The sequence below is a fragment of the Manis pentadactyla genome, chromosome 4, assembly GCF_030020395.1.
Source record: "Manis pentadactyla isolate mManPen7 chromosome 4, mManPen7.hap1, whole genome shotgun sequence".
Taxonomy (NCBI): Eukaryota; Metazoa; Chordata; class Mammalia; order Pholidota; family Manidae; genus Manis; species Manis pentadactyla.
Genome location: NC_080022.1, coordinates 121,770,543 through 121,788,178, shown reverse-complemented (window position 1 = coordinate 121,788,178; position 17,636 = coordinate 121,770,543). Strand labels below are relative to the sequence as shown.

General features: G+C 38.9%; 1 protein-coding gene across 5 annotated transcripts in view; it reads left to right on the top strand.

Moving 5' to 3' along the window:
* ULK2 (unc-51 like autophagy activating kinase 2) overlaps window positions 1-17,636 on the top strand; it is a 152,972-nt gene that overhangs the window by 117,174 nt on the left and 18,162 nt on the right. For all 5 annotated transcript variants that reach the window (XM_036920681.2, XM_036920682.2, XM_036920680.2 and 2 more), the window contains 6 exons: window positions 4,509-4,646; window positions 7,559-7,704; window positions 9,968-10,048; window positions 11,708-11,994; window positions 13,364-13,551; window positions 13,958-14,061. In XM_036920681.2, coding sequence (XP_036776576.2) covers window positions 4,509-4,646; window positions 7,559-7,704; window positions 9,968-10,048; window positions 11,708-11,994; window positions 13,364-13,551; window positions 13,958-14,061 — 944 coding nt within the window. The remainder of the gene's footprint in view (window positions 1-4,508; window positions 4,647-7,558; window positions 7,705-9,967; window positions 10,049-11,707; window positions 11,995-13,363; window positions 13,552-13,957; window positions 14,062-17,636) is intronic.

Sequence of the window (17,636 nt, the reverse complement as noted above, 5' to 3'; positions counted from 1 at the left end):
TTAGGTCTTCTCTGAATGTTTGATAAAATTAAGCAGTGAATTTTGTTCTTGGGTAGTTTTTTGATTGCTGATTCAATTTCATTGCTGGTAATTGGTCTGTTTAGATTTTCTGTTTCATCCTGGGTGGGTCAGTCTTGGAAGGTTGTATTTTCTATAAAGTTGTCTATTTCTTTTAGGTTATCCAATTTGTTAGCATATAATTTTTTCTAGTATTCTCTAATAATTCTTTGTATTTCCGTGGTGTCTGTAGTGATTTTTCCTTTCTCATTTCTGATTCTGTTTATGTGTGTGGACTTTCTTTTTGTCTTGGTAAGTCTAGCTAGGGGTTTATCCATTTTGCTTATTTTCTCCAAGAACGAGTTCCTGATTTCATTGATTCTTTTGTTTTGTTATTTTCAGTATTATTTCTGCTCTAATCTTTGTTATGTCCCTCCTTCTACTGACTTTGGACCTCATTTGTTGTTCTTTACCTAGTTTCATTAATTGTGAGTTTAGACTGTTTGTTTGGGATTGTACTTTCTTGAGGTAAATCTGTATTGCAATATACTGTCCTCTTAGGACTGCCTTCGCTGCATCCCTCAGGTTTTAGGGTGTTGAGTTGTTGTTTTTGTTTGTCTCCATATATTGCTTCATCTTTTGTTTTTATTTGGTCATTGATCCATTGATTATTTAGGAGCATGTTGTTAAGCCTCCATATGTTTGTGGGGTTTTTTTGTTTTCTTTGCTTGCCTGGCACAATGGCGGGAGCAGCAGGTTTGCACCAGAAGTAAAGAGCGGCAGGCTGCGTATCACAGTGGGTGGCCTCAGCACCACATTGTCAGCCAGGGGGATGGAACACCTGAAGCTCCTGAAAGTTCCCAACCTGCTGTGCTGAGTGCACCTGGACAATTTTGTCCACCTGTCCTTTGTCCTGAGCAGCAAGCTCTGTGTAATACTCAGCCCTTTAGCACCCCTCTCACTGTTGGGAAATCTTTCAAAATGCCCACCTTCCTTTTGTCCTGGAGCAGCCAGTTTTAGGTACCTGTTCTCCGCAAGTGGCTGGAATCTCAGTCTCTCTGAGTATTCTTCCTGTCTTTGCTTTCCCACCCCTCTAATCTCCATAGCACCATGTAATGTGGGTTCATGCTACCGGAGCAGTTCTCCAGGGCTGGGTGTTCATCAGTCTTAGGTGTCCACTCCCTCCCCACTCTGTTTCTCTTTCTCCCGCTGGTGAACTAGGGTTGGCAGGCAGCACTTTGGTCCTACTGAATCACAGCTTTGCTACTTTACTCTTTTCTGTGAGGACTTCTCTTTTCCCCAGATATAGGCAGTCTGTCCTGCAGTCTTCAGGTTTCTTCTTCAGGATTAATTGTATTTGCTGTATTTTTTTGTTATGTGTGATTTTGGGAGGAGGTTTCTGCCTCACTTCTCTAACCACCGTCTTTTTCCACACTGCAAGAGAATTTTCTTTAATTAAAAGTTTTTTTCTGTTTTATTTTACTTCTTATATATGTATACATGTTTTCCCTGTTCTTCTTTTTCTTCTTCTCCTTATTTTTAGTTTTAGATGAAGACTGGCTGTTATCAGCTTTTGATCGAGGCTGTTGTGTGCACAGCCCATGGTGTGTTAACCTGTGTTAGGATTGCTACTTTTGTGATGGCCTTTTCACAGAGACTAACCCCTTTCTTGCTGGACCTGTCAGTGGCTTTCCTGCCTTCATCTTCAGCTGTGGGCCTATACACTAGGCTAGGCCCTTACTTCTCTGTTGCTCCCTGTCACTTACCCTAACCCTGGGAACTCATGGCTTTGGCTTAGCATTGGGCTTTTTGGGAACTCTTGCATGGGTAGATCCTTCCCTATTCTCTCCTCTGTCCTTGGTATTATATTCTAGCTGTATTCCTGCCATCCCAGTTACTTTTAATCTCTTGAGATGGAGTCTTCCTAAAACAAAGAGGGAACAGTTGGCAATCTCCTGTTGTAAAAATTGTGAATTTGAAGATGGTTGTCTGTTTGTCCTTTGCGTTCATATCTTCCTCTCAGCATTTGTGAGAGTAGATGGAATGACGTAGGTTTTGTTACTCTGCAGAAAGACTGCTTAGTCTTCCAAGGATTCCATGAAAGTCAAAGGTAACATGCACATAGAGAAGTTCTCTGAACTGAGAATCTCATGGAGGTGAGGAGGATGTGCTGGTCTAATACATAGACCTTCCCTTTCCTCTTCTTGTGCTTAGGGAATCAAGTAGCGGTTAAATATTGGTGTTAATATAAAGGTAGACGGGAAAGTGGCTACAGTGATCTTAGCAGGCTTGAGCTCTGGGAATTTGTCCAGGGAATACTTTCTAGACTGAGCAAGCCTGCTCAAAGTTCTTGTCCAGAGACTGAGACATTTATAAAACACCTGCTATGGCTGTTCATCTTCTAATATGCTGGGAGGAGATGTCTTGGGATTCACTGAGAGAGGTGCTTCGAAATATGCGGTTGCTAAGTTTCCTTATAATGGTATCTTTATCCAGCTTCTTAATTCTCCTTTGGTGATTAAGAAGTGCAGGAAAAATATTACAACTTGGCATAGTGTAAGTTAAAAAATATTCCCAGATACACTTGCTTCACCAAGTCTGTATTTACTTATTAAATTGAGACAGTAGAAAGATGGCATTTGTTCATTTTCATTCTGATACTTGATGCGTTGGCGGTTGTTCTGTTATTGCGGAGCTTGGGCTGTCAGGCCTACATGTGCACTTGCTGGTTAGTAAAGTCTTATAAGGCTGTTTAGTTTCAAATAGTAGATTTTTGTTTTGTTTTCAGGTTGTAGATAAACTTCACAATCAGATATGTAGATACTAAAAACATAAATCATTGTATTTAAAAGATGGTTAATGTAATTACCTAAATGAAAAATAGCACTAACTGGTGTATCAGTGAGGAATTCCACTTCACTGTAAACAGCAGGGTCCTGGCTATAGTGTGATTGAATGTTAGTGGTTGGTTTTCTTGCATGAAGGAGAAGGCAGGAGAGTTCGTTGCTTTTGTTTCTGTGGCCCAAGGAAATTACTTGTCTCCAGTTCTTTTGGCCTTTTCTTCCTGGTTCCAGTGTAGCTGCTGACTCTCTAGCAAGCACACCCACATTCCGGAAGAATGGATAGAAGACTTTCACTTACAACTCATTGACAAAGAAAGACATGTGACTACTCATGGCTGCATGAGACTCTGAGATATATCATAAGTTAACTGGGCAAATCACTACCTTACATAAAATTTGAGTTCTGTTAGTAAGAAATGGTGTGTGTTAGAATATAATGCTGACAAATACGTGTGTGTGGAAGGGTAAAAGATAGTGCTTTGACTGATGATCATCCCTTTATTTATTTCATTTGGTTTTATGCCCTCAGTGTCTTAGGGAACTTTATAAGAGATTCTCTGCTACCAAACAATGGTGTGGATTCTTTTGCACGGAAATATTTAAGGTGGGATAGTTAAAAAAATGTAGAAGACTCCTCGCCACTCTTTTATGTTGTTATCACTTATTAACCAGACTTTGATGTATTGCAATAAAACAGGGAACTGTTAAAATTAAGTATTTTGTCTTTTTTCCCCTGATTAAAAAGTCTTCAGAATGGAGAAAAGATGAAAAAAAAAAAAAGAAACAGTGGGTGAATGGGTATTAGGAGAACAGCTAATGTCTATCTCTGCTACAGAAAAGATTTTCTTTTTATTTAAATATGAAATACTCTAATGGTTCAAGAAATTGTAAAGTGACACTTTAGAAGATAAAGTTCAAATAGTAAATATATAGTCCCTTTATATATGTAATGTTGTAATTAGGAAAAAGTGGAAGATTTTTATGGCATTTTTGGAATTACTGAAGGGCAGAAGAATGAAATGTCATCTCTCTTAAGGCCCAGTATTATCCCTGATGTTTCAAAATACATGTTGTAAATTGAATTGAAACTCTAAGGACATAGTAATTCTGAATTTATGAAAAGCAAGGAAAGAGGTTGTTAAAGAAGCCAAATACTAACTCTTCAAAATGTGGGTCTCAGCTCTGTTAAAGGCTTTTAGAATTGTACAGTGTATTGTCAGTCTGTGTAAAAGTCAGAGTTCTCTGGGAATGCTTACTGCATTCATAACTTTTGTAAACATTCCAGTCATCTTTCCTCCTGAACTTCCTGTCCTTTTACCCAGCATGTTTTCCTAGAAATATGTTTTTTCTCTCACATAGTAATGAATAGCAGAATGAGCAGGTGAAAGACCTTTCTTATTGTTGTAGACAGCTGTAGTTCCTAATGTTTTCCCAGTTTTGCAGTTCTTAGTCCTCAATATAATATGAATGCCAGGAGAGTTCTTTAAATGATCATGTGATTTTGGGGGGAGCCTTATATGTACTCTTAAGATGATCATTTTGTATTCACACATAGAAGCAATCATTTGGCTTCTTTGAGAATTTTCTCTAAATATCATCAGTGGGTCAAATGAAAGAAAAATCATCTTACTTGGATTTCTTTTCTTTTTCAATAAATCGTGGTTGCAGGCAGTGTCAGCCTACTGTGTCACCTCACAGCGAGACAGCACCAATTCCAGTTCCTACTCAGATAAGGAATTATCAGCGCATAGAGCAGAATCTTACATCTATCGCCAGCTCTGGCACAAATCTACATGGTTCTCCAAGGTAAGCTAGCATTTTTTTCCTTTCTTTAAAAAATTCTGTGGTCATTGGAATATGTTACTTTCCATGGCTGATTTAGTGACATATATATGTATAATGTAGGTGTACAAAATTGCCCCAAATTGAATAAACCTGACTGGATAATGTAAGATGATACAGATATATGTGTGTCCATAAGTATATATTTTTAGGAACTTCTTGAAAAATGAAATCCCACCAATTGTAGCAGATTATTTATATATTATTTATTTATTTCACATCCTGAAACCCACTAAGGAATGACAAAGTTATGAAAGTCCACAAAAACAAAATAAGAATATTTATTCAGTGGGTGAGAGATTTCAATGAATTTCTGGAAAACAGAGTGGAAGAGGGAGGCCTGCTGTGGCAGAGCCAGTGTCAGTGTGTGCAGCCAGGGTCTGACAAGGCGAGGGAGACTGTCCCACAGTATCCTCAGAGGCCTGTATCTCAGGGAACTCAGGGCAAGGGGTGCAAGTGAGGCATACAGCTTAAAACAGAAGAACTAAATCTGGAGGAAATGGCAAGGATGCAAAGAAAAGAAAACTTATTTAAAAAATTAGTATACTTAGAGATAGGGTAGAGACTACATCCATAAATAAGAACAGAGTGCTATTGATAGCAAAATTAAAAGGACTTCTTGGACATTACAAAATGTACCTGAAATAATAAAAATTTTGGAAGACAAAGTTGAGGAAGTATCTGAAATGGGGAATCAAATGAAGAAGATGAAAAGTATGAATATAAAATATTTTTTCAAGAATTGATTAACATAGGCATTCCAGAAAGAAGAAGTAGAATGGTGAGGAAGAAAATTTCCAGGAAATAATCAAGAAAAGTTTTTCCAGAATTGGAGGATACAAGATTTAAGATCAAAAGAGCCCACCACATGAATAAATCAATGATAAAGCTCAACCTTCTCAATTTACTCATAGGGTATAAATTGAAAAAACTTCTATGAATGGCATTTTGGCAATATCTGTGAAAATTATTAATGCAAATATCTTCTGACCCAGCACTTCACTTCTAGTAACTTGTTCTGCAGATATGCAGCCCTTGCCTGTGTATGAAATTCCATATTATAAAGTTGTTAATTGTTATAATAGCAAAGGATGAAAAATAAGCCAAGTGCCCTCCAGTAAGGGACTGATTTTATTTCTGTCCATCTATGACAGTAGAACAGCTTCCAAAAAGAGTAAAGAAACTGTCTATGTACTGAGGTGGAAAAAATTTCCAAGTTATATTATAAAGTGAAAAAGCAGAGTGACTAATGTGTATTGACTAATGTGTATTAGCAGTGGTTGTCAAAGTGGTATGTGAATCCCTTTAAGAAGGTCCATGAGATCACAACTATTTTCATCATAATACTAGGGCATTGTGTGCTTTTCCTACAGCCTCGACATATGCCCTGATGGTGCAAAAGCAATGGTGGGAAAACTGTTAATATTTCAATGCATTACCCAGCTGTAGTTAGTTTTTGTATTCTCTACCACCACCGTACTGAGAGGAATGTCTTTAATGAAGCAATAAAAGTTATGATTTTTCTGAAAATGAGTGGAATGTAGGCATAAAGCACTTTTGCTGCTCACTGAAGTAGCTGTCTTGAGGAAAAGCACTTGTGTGATTTAGTTGCGCTCTGAGCCAGCCACTTCCTCCGTGGAACACCATTTTTACCTGAAAGAACAACTGGCAGCCTGTGGATATTTGGCAGTCATTTTGTCAAAAATGACCCCAGTCATTCTGTCACTGCATAGAAAACAAGTGACATAAACTTTGAGCTCTTGAGCAAAACTTAGAAGCTTGGAAAACTTGTATTCACCACTGTGATCTTGACAGTTTCTATTGCATCTTGACAGCCATTTCTGTTAAGATTTGTGGTGATACTTTTATATGACTGTGATTTTTTTATAACATATAATATGTCAACATTTGGAATATCTGCATAATTCACATAACTGTCCAAATGACCAAATGTTAAAAGTCATGTGTAGATGGAGGTGAAAGATTGTTGAATGGAGTTTAATGTAACAGTACCAAATTTCATTGACATGGTTTCACATTCCATGTTGCAAGTCATCTTTTAGAAATGACCACTTGCTGAGTTTTGGTGTAGTATCAAAAGTACTACAATTACCTGAAAGGCTACTAAAATGATCTTCCCTTTGCCAATCATATGTCTGTGTAAAGCTGGGTTTTCTTCATATACTTCGTCCAAAATAACATGTTATATAATAGATTGAGTACAGAAACAGTTATGAGAATCCAGTTGTCATCTCTTGAGCCAGACATTAGAGGTTTGTGAAAAGGTAAAATAATGTCATGCTTCTCAGTAATTAATTTTGTCTTGGAAGATATAATTATTTTTCATAATCTTATGTTACATGAAATAAGTTTATTATTTTTAGTGAATTAATAATTAGAAAAATATCTTGGCTTTAATTTCTGATACATTAAATAAAAAAAATATAAGTTATGTAAACAAAAACTCTCTGAGATCTTAAGTACTTTTAAGAATACAAAGGGGATTAAGACCAAAACATTGAAAATAGATGGTATGGTGTATAATGTATTACCTTGTTAAAACAAGATGAAAATAAGATTATATATTCAGTTTGTTTGCTTATATATGAGTTAAGGAAATCTCTAAGGATACTAGAAACTAGAAGTAGTGGTAACCTTTGAGCAGGATTGAGGAAGTGTGGGGAATTAGACAGGATACAAGGATACATATAATTTTATAAATTTTGTATTTGTTCTGTGTGACTGTATTCCATATTATTAAGAAGATCTAACTCTGTGGCATATTGTTAGGAAGCTTTAGGAAAAAAAAGATAGAAATAAATAGTCCAAGAGTCTGTCAGAGAGGGAGTTATTCTACTTGTTGCTTTTCTTTTCAGATCCACACTGGTGCGAAGGTCTAACACTAGCCCTATGGGCTTTCTCCGGCTGGGGTCCTGTTCCCCGGCCCCAGCAGACACAGTGAAGACAGTTGGACGAAGACTCTCTACTGGGTCTTCCAGGCCTTACTCACCTTCCCCTTTGGGTAAGGAGAGTTTAAAGCAGTTGTTTTCAACATTTTTTTTACTGACAAATCTGACGTGACATTCTCTTTAGGAACATTGGTTTGTGATGACAGTGAGGTTCCCACCTCTCCAACTCTACTTACTCCTGACTCCCTCTTGAGAATCTCTATATAAATCTGATAGGACCTCTGTTAGAAATAAAATAGTATAAATTAGATCTAAGGGCTAAAAACCATCTGCTCCATTGGGTTTGCTTAGAAGCAAAGCATCAGAAACTGTAGGTTAAAGTAGGTAGAATGCCTGCCCTACTTAGCACTCAGATTTATGAGGATTAAAAAACAGTAGTGTACAGAACAGCCCTGGGGATTCACCAGAGGCCTTCGGCTCAGGAGGAGAGAATGGCAGCTTCATTACAGGTCTTGCTGGCTCTCCTGGAAACCACATACAGCACCAAGGAGGCTGAAACAGATGGGCCAAGAGCAAACAGTGAAATAGCAACAGCAATAAAATACAACCAATCAGAAAAACAAACCTCAAACCACATTTTTAGTGAAACAGAAACAAAATGCTCCAACCTCAGAATACATGTAAGAGAGGCCAAAACAACTGAGATCACAGAATCTGTGGGAAAGCCCCTGATGAGGGGAGGAAGCAGCGTGCAGAGGGCCCAGGGATGGCAGATCTCAAAATTGCAAAATCTGTATATTTACTTATAAAAGGAGAGGTTGACCCAAGTAAATCAGGAACAAGTTATTCACACGTAACTGCAGGCTTTTCTTAAAAGAAAATATGGGATATATATATACTCTTTTTTTAAAGTAGTGAATACTTAAATTTGGCATCAAGTACATGGATAAAATTGTAGAGTGGGTTTTTCATCTCAATTAGGAAAGAAAGAAAAATGAGGAAAATATGAGAATGCATGAGTGACCGCTTGAATACTCAGCTTCCAAAATTTGCAATACCAGGTCAAGTGTAATCCTTTTGCAGTTGATGTAATAGAACAAGTGAGTTGAATTATTACTGTCTCTCATTCTTATTAAATTATTATTCAATAAACTATCATTTAATAGTACATACACACAAACACACACATAGAAATATCCTTACAGAAATGTATTATATTCCATTTCAAAGTAAAAAGTTCTTATTGTGTATTACCATGTATACAACAAATAAATGAACTAAAACTTGAAGAAAAAAAAAAAAAGGAGAGGGACCCCACCCTCAGTCAAAACTGTTGGAGTAGGACTAAGACGGGAATCAGAAGAAATCTTAGGAGAAGGCAGAGAAAGGATTGAAACAGTACCCTGAGCCCTGATTTTAAAAACAAACAAAAAACCACCCACACAATGAAAATGTTAAAAAAAGTTTATATCAACACCTTACCTGTTGCAATGGTTTTGAAGTTGTTTTTTGAAAAATTTTCTTCAAATCCTTGGCCCTCCCTTAGCAGCTTTTCGAGGCACCAAGGTCCCCAGAGACAGGGCCCAACCCTTATTATCCCTGGACTCAAGGAGGAGGCCCTTCCTCAGGACCTAATCTTTGCCTGCCTCCTAACCACTTGGCCAGTGCCTTTCCTTTTTTATAGACATAAGTCTCTTGTCTGCTTTAACTCCCTGAAGCCTTTCCCAACCACCCCTTGTTTGGGTTCTCAGAGGTAGACGCACAGATGTGTAAGGGAGTGTTAGAGAAACACTTGTGATGGATAAAGAGGGGAGCAGGAGTGGGGCAGGGAGTCCCTCCAGACCACCATGACGGTCTGGCGCCTGTGAGGTAGTGGGCAAGGACGGAGTCTTGGCTATAGTGAGTTCTAAGGAGGTTTTAGCCAGGCCAAAGGAGTGTCCCCAAGCGCAGAGTTGTTCAGATCCCCTGACCTGCTTAAACTGGCCTGAATGTGTGCATTGTCCATACATAGCCATTGGCTGGAAGCAGCCCCAGGGAGCATGCCTCCACAGGACCTCCGTGGACCCAGTGGGACAGCAGCTGGGCTGGCAGCTGGCTGTGCCCCCTACAGCTCCACAAGCCCCCAACACTTCATGCAAACTCTTTGTACTTGGCTGTTTTAAAGACATACCTATTAGACATCGATTTGTTTCTGTGGCTCGCTCTCCTAGTGATCTTGTTTCAAGGCTAGTTCCAGGGTAGTTTTGATCCTAGTGTGCCCAGCACATTGGTGACTCGGCGCGAGCTGGAGTAAATCTGCCATGTACTGTGCAGTCTGTGCAGGTGTTGCCTCTCCATCCTTACTGGTCTTGTCACTTCCCCATCCTCTCTTCACAGCTGGCGCCATCCCTGAGCAGTTCAGTCAGTGCTGCTGTGGGCATCCTCAGGGCCATGAATCTAGGAGTAGACACTTGTCAGGTAAGAGATGTATTTGGCATATTAATAATTTTAATCCTGTTAAAAGTGGATCTGAGTTGTTTTTCTAGTCTTGCCAAAAGAACAGAATTGCTATGAAATACTTTCTCTGCTATCCTGTTTTTTAGAATCTTACTCTAATACGTTTTAGTATATCATATAGCTAACTGAATATCTCTTTTGGGTATATTAATTCCTTTATGAAAGCAAGTCTTAGGAACTAAGTAATTTAGCTACATTTTGGTCATTATCACACAGATAATGAAAATCAGTCTGGAAAAGGAAGTTTCCTTTCTTTGGTTAAGACTGTTCTTGAGAGCTACCAGTTAGCATCAGTTAAAAAAGAAATGTAGGTTTATTTGTAATGTATATGCCTGAAAGATATCTGTAAATCACACTTTTACAGGTCAAGTTTTATTGTGTATGCATTTAAGGAGTTGGCCGGTTAAAGGAATCCTGTGTTACTTAGAAAAGCACTTAGTTCGAAGTTTTTCATATTTTGTGTTTCCTTAAAAATAAACCTTAGAAATGTTCATGTGATTGTATATTAATGATACCAAAAAAAATTATAAAATAAATAAATAAATAAAAGCGAATTGGTAAGTCATTAAAAAAAATTAGATAACTTTCTCCTGATCATAACATTTTGCCACTAATTTTATTTGTGTATATATATACACACATACATATATATGGCAAACCCAGTTCTGAAAGATTAAATACCACTTTTAGGATGATATTAGGCCAGGAGTAGTCAGTAACAAAAGCTCCTATTGGTGTCTGTTTTTGGAAGGATGATGGTTATAGGTCACTAAGAAGATTTATATGTTCTTAGCATTAGATTAAGTTGTATGTTCTTAGGCATGCAAAAAGCTCCTAAGAATTCATACCTGGAGTTCAAAGTTTAGCAGACCTCCAGGTGGTAACAACAAGGTTTGTGGGGGGGATCCCCTCATTGTTGCCACCTGTTCAGGATCCTACCTCCCAGGCTTTTCATATGTGTCCCCTTAAGATGCAAGAATATCTGTAAACAGTGTTTTCTTTGTAAAGAATAACTTTAGGTTTTAAATGAGTTTCATTAATGAAACTGACAAAAATAAGTTATCCCTGTGTTATTTTTGATATATATAACATATATGTTATTTTTAGATAAATAGAATAAGATCCAGGGAAGGTGTATTTTCTTTCAAATCTTTATATGTATATATACATACACAGACACACATTTATGTGTTTTTAATAAGGGGTTATTCCGGGTTAATTTGAAAAGTTTCTTATAATTGGTATGTGAGAAAAGAGAATAATCACATTGATACACCCTTGTTCAGTGTATGTTTTTGTTGTTTTTATGAACTTCAGTCATTTACTCTGTAGTTCTTTCTGGTGCTAATTAAACCTTGCATTAATGTGAATTATTTGCTAGCTGCTGATAGAGGCTGACTGACACATGTCGTCATCAGCTCCCATCCTCCAGTGCACCTGTCACTGTTCTGGAAAGGATGCCCCAAAATAGTCTTTTGCCAAGTAAACAACTTCTAGAAAATCTTATGAAAAACAGGACATTCATTAGGATTCTCATTTTAAGAATTATCTTTTTAATTCTTAAGTTTTGGCCCTGTATGACTTCACCTCAGGTTAACGTTGCACCCATTTTCTTGGTAGATTCTCCAGTGCTGCAGGCTCAGTCACCACAGTCTCTGTTATTGGGTGCTAGGCTGCAGAGTGCCCCCACCCTCACTGACATCTACCAGAACAAGCAGAAGCTCAGAAAGCAGCTCTCAGACCCCGTGTGCCCCTCCCATGCGGGGGCTGGGAACAGCTGCTCACCTCAGCCCAGCCGGCCGGGCAGCCTTGGGACCTCTCCCACCAGGCACATGGGTTCATCTCCTCGGAGTTCTGACTGGTTCTTTAAAACTCCTTTACCAACAATCATAGGCTCTCCTACTAAGGTGTGTTGATTAAACCTTTTGTAGGTGGTATGACTTTCTTAAATTAATGTTTGTTAGTGGAGTATGGGATGCCAGATGGTGAGCCGACATTCAGTAAATCAGCGTTAAGTCTCAACAGGCCAGAGAGAACTTGAAATACAGAAGTCTGTTTCTCCCAGGTCCTGGAGGAAGTACCTGCATGCCTCGGGGGGCTCTGGGAGGATGTCAAGGCAGAGAGTAGCCAGAGACAGACAGGACCTGGGGCACCTGCCTTTGTTGGATCCATGGTGGAGTGCTTTGGGATTCCCGGGCTTGGCCCAGATTGGCCAGCTCAAAGAGCAGATTCTGGTGAGCTCCCTGGGGGTCTTATCTAGGGGCGCACAGGAGGAAAGCCCTGAGAGGTGGGGAGACTGTGGGTCAGTAGGGCTGTTGGGAAAGTTGTATCAGGAACTCACTGGCCTGTGACTGCTGGCTCCTCTCTAGGGCATGAGCTTGTGTGAAGGGCTGACGTCAGTTTAAGGTCCCTGCATGCCGCCTGGCTGAGCAGTGGATTTGGAGGCAGCACCATGGAGTAACTTAGCTCAGCTCTCAGCAGTAGGTGATGAACTAGTATAAAAGCACAGTACCCCTCCCTTATCTGCAAGAGATGTGTCCTAAGATCCCAGTAGATGCCTGAAACTGCAGACAGTACCAAACCCTGTATATACTGTGTTTTTTCCTATATATGTACATACCTATGAAACCTATGATAAAGTTAACTTATAAATTAGGCATAGTAAGAGACTAACAGCAATAACTATTAATAAACAAAACAATATAATATACTGCAATAGAAGTTATGTGAATGTGGTCTCTCTCTCAAAATATCTTACTATACAGTGCTCACCCTTCTTGTGTTGGTGTGAGATGATAAAATGCCTGCGTGAGGAGATGAAGTGAATGAGTAGGCATTGAGACACAGCGTTGGGCTGCTACTATTGACCTTCTGCCCATACTACAGGAGGAGGGTCATCTGCCTCTGGACCACAGTTGACAAACTGTAACTGAAACTGCAGCTAAGGGGGCAACTACTGTGCATTTTGGAAAGGATTCTTGACGACAATAGCAGCAGTTTAATAAGCACTCACTATGTGCCAGGCACAGTGTATGTATGTCCTTTACTTGCTGAATGCTTTTTGTGTATCATCCTACTTAATCCCAGAGGAAGGACATTAAGGCTCAGAGCGCCAAATGAACTGTCTGAGGCCACAGAGGCTGTAAGTAGAAGAGCCAGAATTGAATCCAGGACTGCAGGACTCCAGAGTCTGTGCTCCCGACTGCTGGGCCATGTGACATGGCAGTTCTGAGTGCTCCATATGTCGTCATAACCAGCTTGCATGTGTTTCTTTAGACTACAGCTCCTTTCAAAATCCCTAAATCACAAGCATCTTCCAACCTGCTAGCCTTGGTTACTCGTCATGGGCTTTCTGAAGGGCAGTCTAAAGATGGCAGTGACCCATGGGAATGCTCACATTGTCTCTTAATACAAGGAAATGAGAGGCAGAAGTCTGAGCAGCAGAACAAGGGAATGTTTGGCAGGTAAAAGACACCATTTCCTTCCAGCCTTTAAATACAAAAACTGTAATAGTACATATATTTCTATTATAAAAACAACCAGGCCAAATTAGCTTAGTAGCTAGCTGGTTTGTGCCACATGGTTAATTACATGAACTGTGTGCATTTAGAATCTCTGAAACCCATAGGTGCTTCCTGTAACTGTAAATACAGAGCTCTTCCTGGATTTGCTGAATATTCTATTTCTGCCTTTTGTTTGTTTTGAGTATTGAAGTTTATCTCTACCGTGAATTTTTTGGCATCTTTTTGTTTCCTTGTTCTGTGTCTTCCATTAACCTTTTATGGCTTAGCTTAAATTACCCTTGTAATTTAAATATCTGGATATTTTTTAAAGTATATTTTTCTATTATTAACATCATTGTTCTTTTAGATCTGTCAGTACTGGGAAATTATCAGATCAACAAGTAAAGACACATTTAGGTGGACATCAGGGCAGCACGGACAGTTTAAATACAGAGCGACCAATGGATATAGGTAAGAACAATCTGGTTTCTTATTAGGCAGGTAATTCGTTAGCATGTTCACTAGTTTCCTATTGCTGCTGTAACAGATTACCACAGCTTGGTGGATTAAAACAACACAAATGTATTATCTTACAGTTCTGGAGGTCAGAAGTCCAAAATGGGTCCCTTTGGGCTAAAATCAGGGTGTTAGCAGGGCTTGTGTGCCTTCTAGAAGCTTAGGGAAGAAGGCCCTTCTTTGCCTTTGTCAGCTTCTAGAGACTGCCCTCATTCCTGGGCTCCATAGCTCCTTTCCACCTTGAAAGCCAGCAATGACCTGTCTAGATGCTGACCTTTCTGCCTTCCTGTTCTACATTTAAAGGACTCCTGTGGTTTACGCTGGGCCCGCTGGATAACCCAGGATAATCTCTTTATTTTAAGGGCAGCTGGTTAGCAGCTGTAGTTCCATCTGCAGTATTAATTCCCCTTGGCCATGGAGCATAGCCTATTTATAGGTTCCAGATATTAGAACATGGACATCTTTGGCTGGGGGAGGGGTAATTATTCTACTTATTTGCTTATATTGACTGGGAACCTACTGACCCAGATTTCTTTATTCAGTCCCTGTCATCATTTCATCTTCTTTCTCAGTAGCCCTTCACAATGGGACTTGTTCAGTATCTTAATGATCAGCAGCCTGTGAATTAGAAGGAATTCTGAACAGGATTGTTTTTTATCAGTAGCATAATACTAGCCAAAGTTACCTTAAACACACTTACACTTGTACTCTTGAGCATTTCTTATAGCAGGTAGATCCTATAAAGAACCATAGGTTACTTACTGAGATCCCTGGCCCTGTCATAGTTGTTCCAGGGACTGTTATAACCATCCCACATCTAGATTACAAAGGGCAGATTCCACACCCTAACCTAAACTTGTTTAATCATGTTTTCTGGGAATGGATCCTAGGAGTCTGTATCTGTAATAAGTTCCACACATGATTATTGTGTACCCTTAAATTTGAGAATCACTGTTGTAGCCTCTTTGTTCTTGTTTCCTTTACAATTTTTTTATTGTCTCTCCCATGTGCATTCAAAGGGGGAAATATCTGGACAGCAAGTGTGTGATTGAACATGGTTTCTAATCCAAAGGAATGCTGTGGGACTTAATGTTTCACTTTTGCTGCTCCTGTTTGCATGGTTTCCGAAGAGGAGTCCAACATAATTCTTGCCCTGTTCCTCCTTAGGGGAGATTTTTTTCCTTTGGCTCTTCTGAGATTTTTTTCTTTCTTTCTTTTTTATTCTCTGCAGTTTAAATATGATATGCCTAGGTGTAGAGTTCTTGGTATTCATTGTCCTTGATGTTCTGTAAGCTTCCTGGATCTGTGGTTTGGTTTTGTCTTTTATTTTGGAAAATTCTCAGTCATTACTACTTGAGAGATTTCTTCTGTTCCTTTCTCTCTCCTTCTCCTGATATTCCAATTATGCATATGTTTTATTTACCTTTGTAGTTGTCTCACAGTTCTTGGATATTCCATTTTGTTTTTATTTACTTTTCATTCTTCTTTCTCTTTGCTCTCCAGTTTTTGAAGTACCTATTAACTGATTATTTCCTCAACCATGTCCAGTCTGATGAGCTCATCAAATGCATTCTTCATTTCTGTGTCAGTGATTTTGATTTATAGCATTTACTTCTGATTCTTTCTAGACTTTCCATCTCTCTGCTTATGTACAGTCTGTTCTTACATGTCTACTTTTTCCACTGGAGCCCTTAGCATATTAATTAGGTTATTTAAATTTCTGGCCTGATAATTCCAATATTTGTTCTATCGCTGAGTCTGGTTCTGTTGCCCGCTCTGCCTTTCAAGCTGTTTTTACTTTTTAGCTTGCCTTTTATTTTTTTGTTGTTGAAAGGCATCATATACTGGATAAAAGTAATTGAGTTAAATAGTTTGAGTTTTTGGTTTATCTGACTAGGAGTTAGGCTATGTTTAGTGTTTTCTGTAACTGTAGATGTCAGAGGCTAAACTTTTCTCTGCTGTCCTTGTTTTTGTGTCCCCTGTTATCTTTACGCTTTTCTAGGTATCTTTTTCTTAAGTAACATGTAAGCCTTGTCTAACTCTGTATTTACTTTTAAAAGTTTATAGCTTCACTCTTACATTTAGATCTATGATCCGCTTTGACTTAATTATTTGGGCTGATGTGATGTAGAGGTCCACCTTGATTCTTTTGCATGTCCCAGGACTATTTATTGAAAAGAGGAGTCTTCCCCTGATTTGAATTGTTCTGTCAGCCTTGTAAAACATAAATTGACCATTGTGTTTATTTCTGCACTATTCTGTTTCATTGATATATGTGTCCTTTTATGTATCACACTGCCTTGATTACTTTAGCTTTATAGTAAGTTTTGAAACCAGGAAATGTGAGTCTTCCATCTTTGTTTTTTTTCAAGATTGTTTTGGTCATTCTGGGTCCTTGAGTTTCCATTATGAGTTTTAGCATCTTCTTGTCAGCTTCTGCAAATCAGCTAGGATTTTGACAGGGATTTTATTAAATTTATAGATCAACTTGAAGAGAATTGCCATCTTAACAATATTAAGTCTCCTGATCTATGAATGTGGAATTTGATCCCATTTATTTAGGTCTACTTTACTTCATCAGTGTTTTGTAGTATTTTTTTTTTAATTTTATTTTGGTATCATTAATAGACAATTACATGAAGGACATTATGTTTACTAGGCTCCCCCTTTCACCAAGTCCCCCCCCCACATACCCGTTCACAGTCACTGTCCATCAACATCGTAAGATGCTGTAAAATCACTACTTGTCTTCTCTGTGTTGCACAGCCCTCCCCGTGCCCCCCCCACACTATACATGTTAATCGTAATGCCCCCTTTCTTTTTTCCCGCCCTTATCCCTCCCTTCCCACCCATCCTCTCCAGTCCCTTTCCCTTTGGTAACTGTTAGTCCATTCTTGGGTTCTGTGCTTCTGCTGCTGTTTTGTTCCTTCAGTTTTCTTTTGTTCTTATACTCCACATATGAGTGAAATCATTTGGTACTTGTCTTTCTCTGCCTGGCTTATTTCACTGAGCATAATACCCTCTAGCTCCATCCATGTTGTTGCAAATAGTAGGATCTGTTTTTTTCTTATAGCTGAGTAATATTCCATTGTGTATATGTACCACATCTTCTTCATCCATTCATCTACTGATGGACATTCAGGTTGCTTCCATATCTTGGCTATTGTAAATAGTGCAGCGATAAACATAGGGGTGCATCTGTCTTTTTCAAACTGGAGTGCTGCATTCTTAGGGTAAATTCCTAGAAGTGGAATTCCTGGGTCAAATGGTATTTCTATTTTGAGCATTCTGAGGAACCTCCATACTGCTTTCCACAATGGTTGAACTAATTTACATTCCCACCAGCAGTATAGGAGGGTTCCCCTTTCTCCACAACCTCGCCAACATTTGTTGTTGTTTGTCTTTTGGATGGTACCCATCCTTACTGGTGTGAGATGATATCTCATTGTGGTTTTAATTTGCATTTCTGTGATGACAAGCGATGTGGAGCATCTTTTCATGTGCCTGTTGGCCGTCTGGATTTCTTCTTT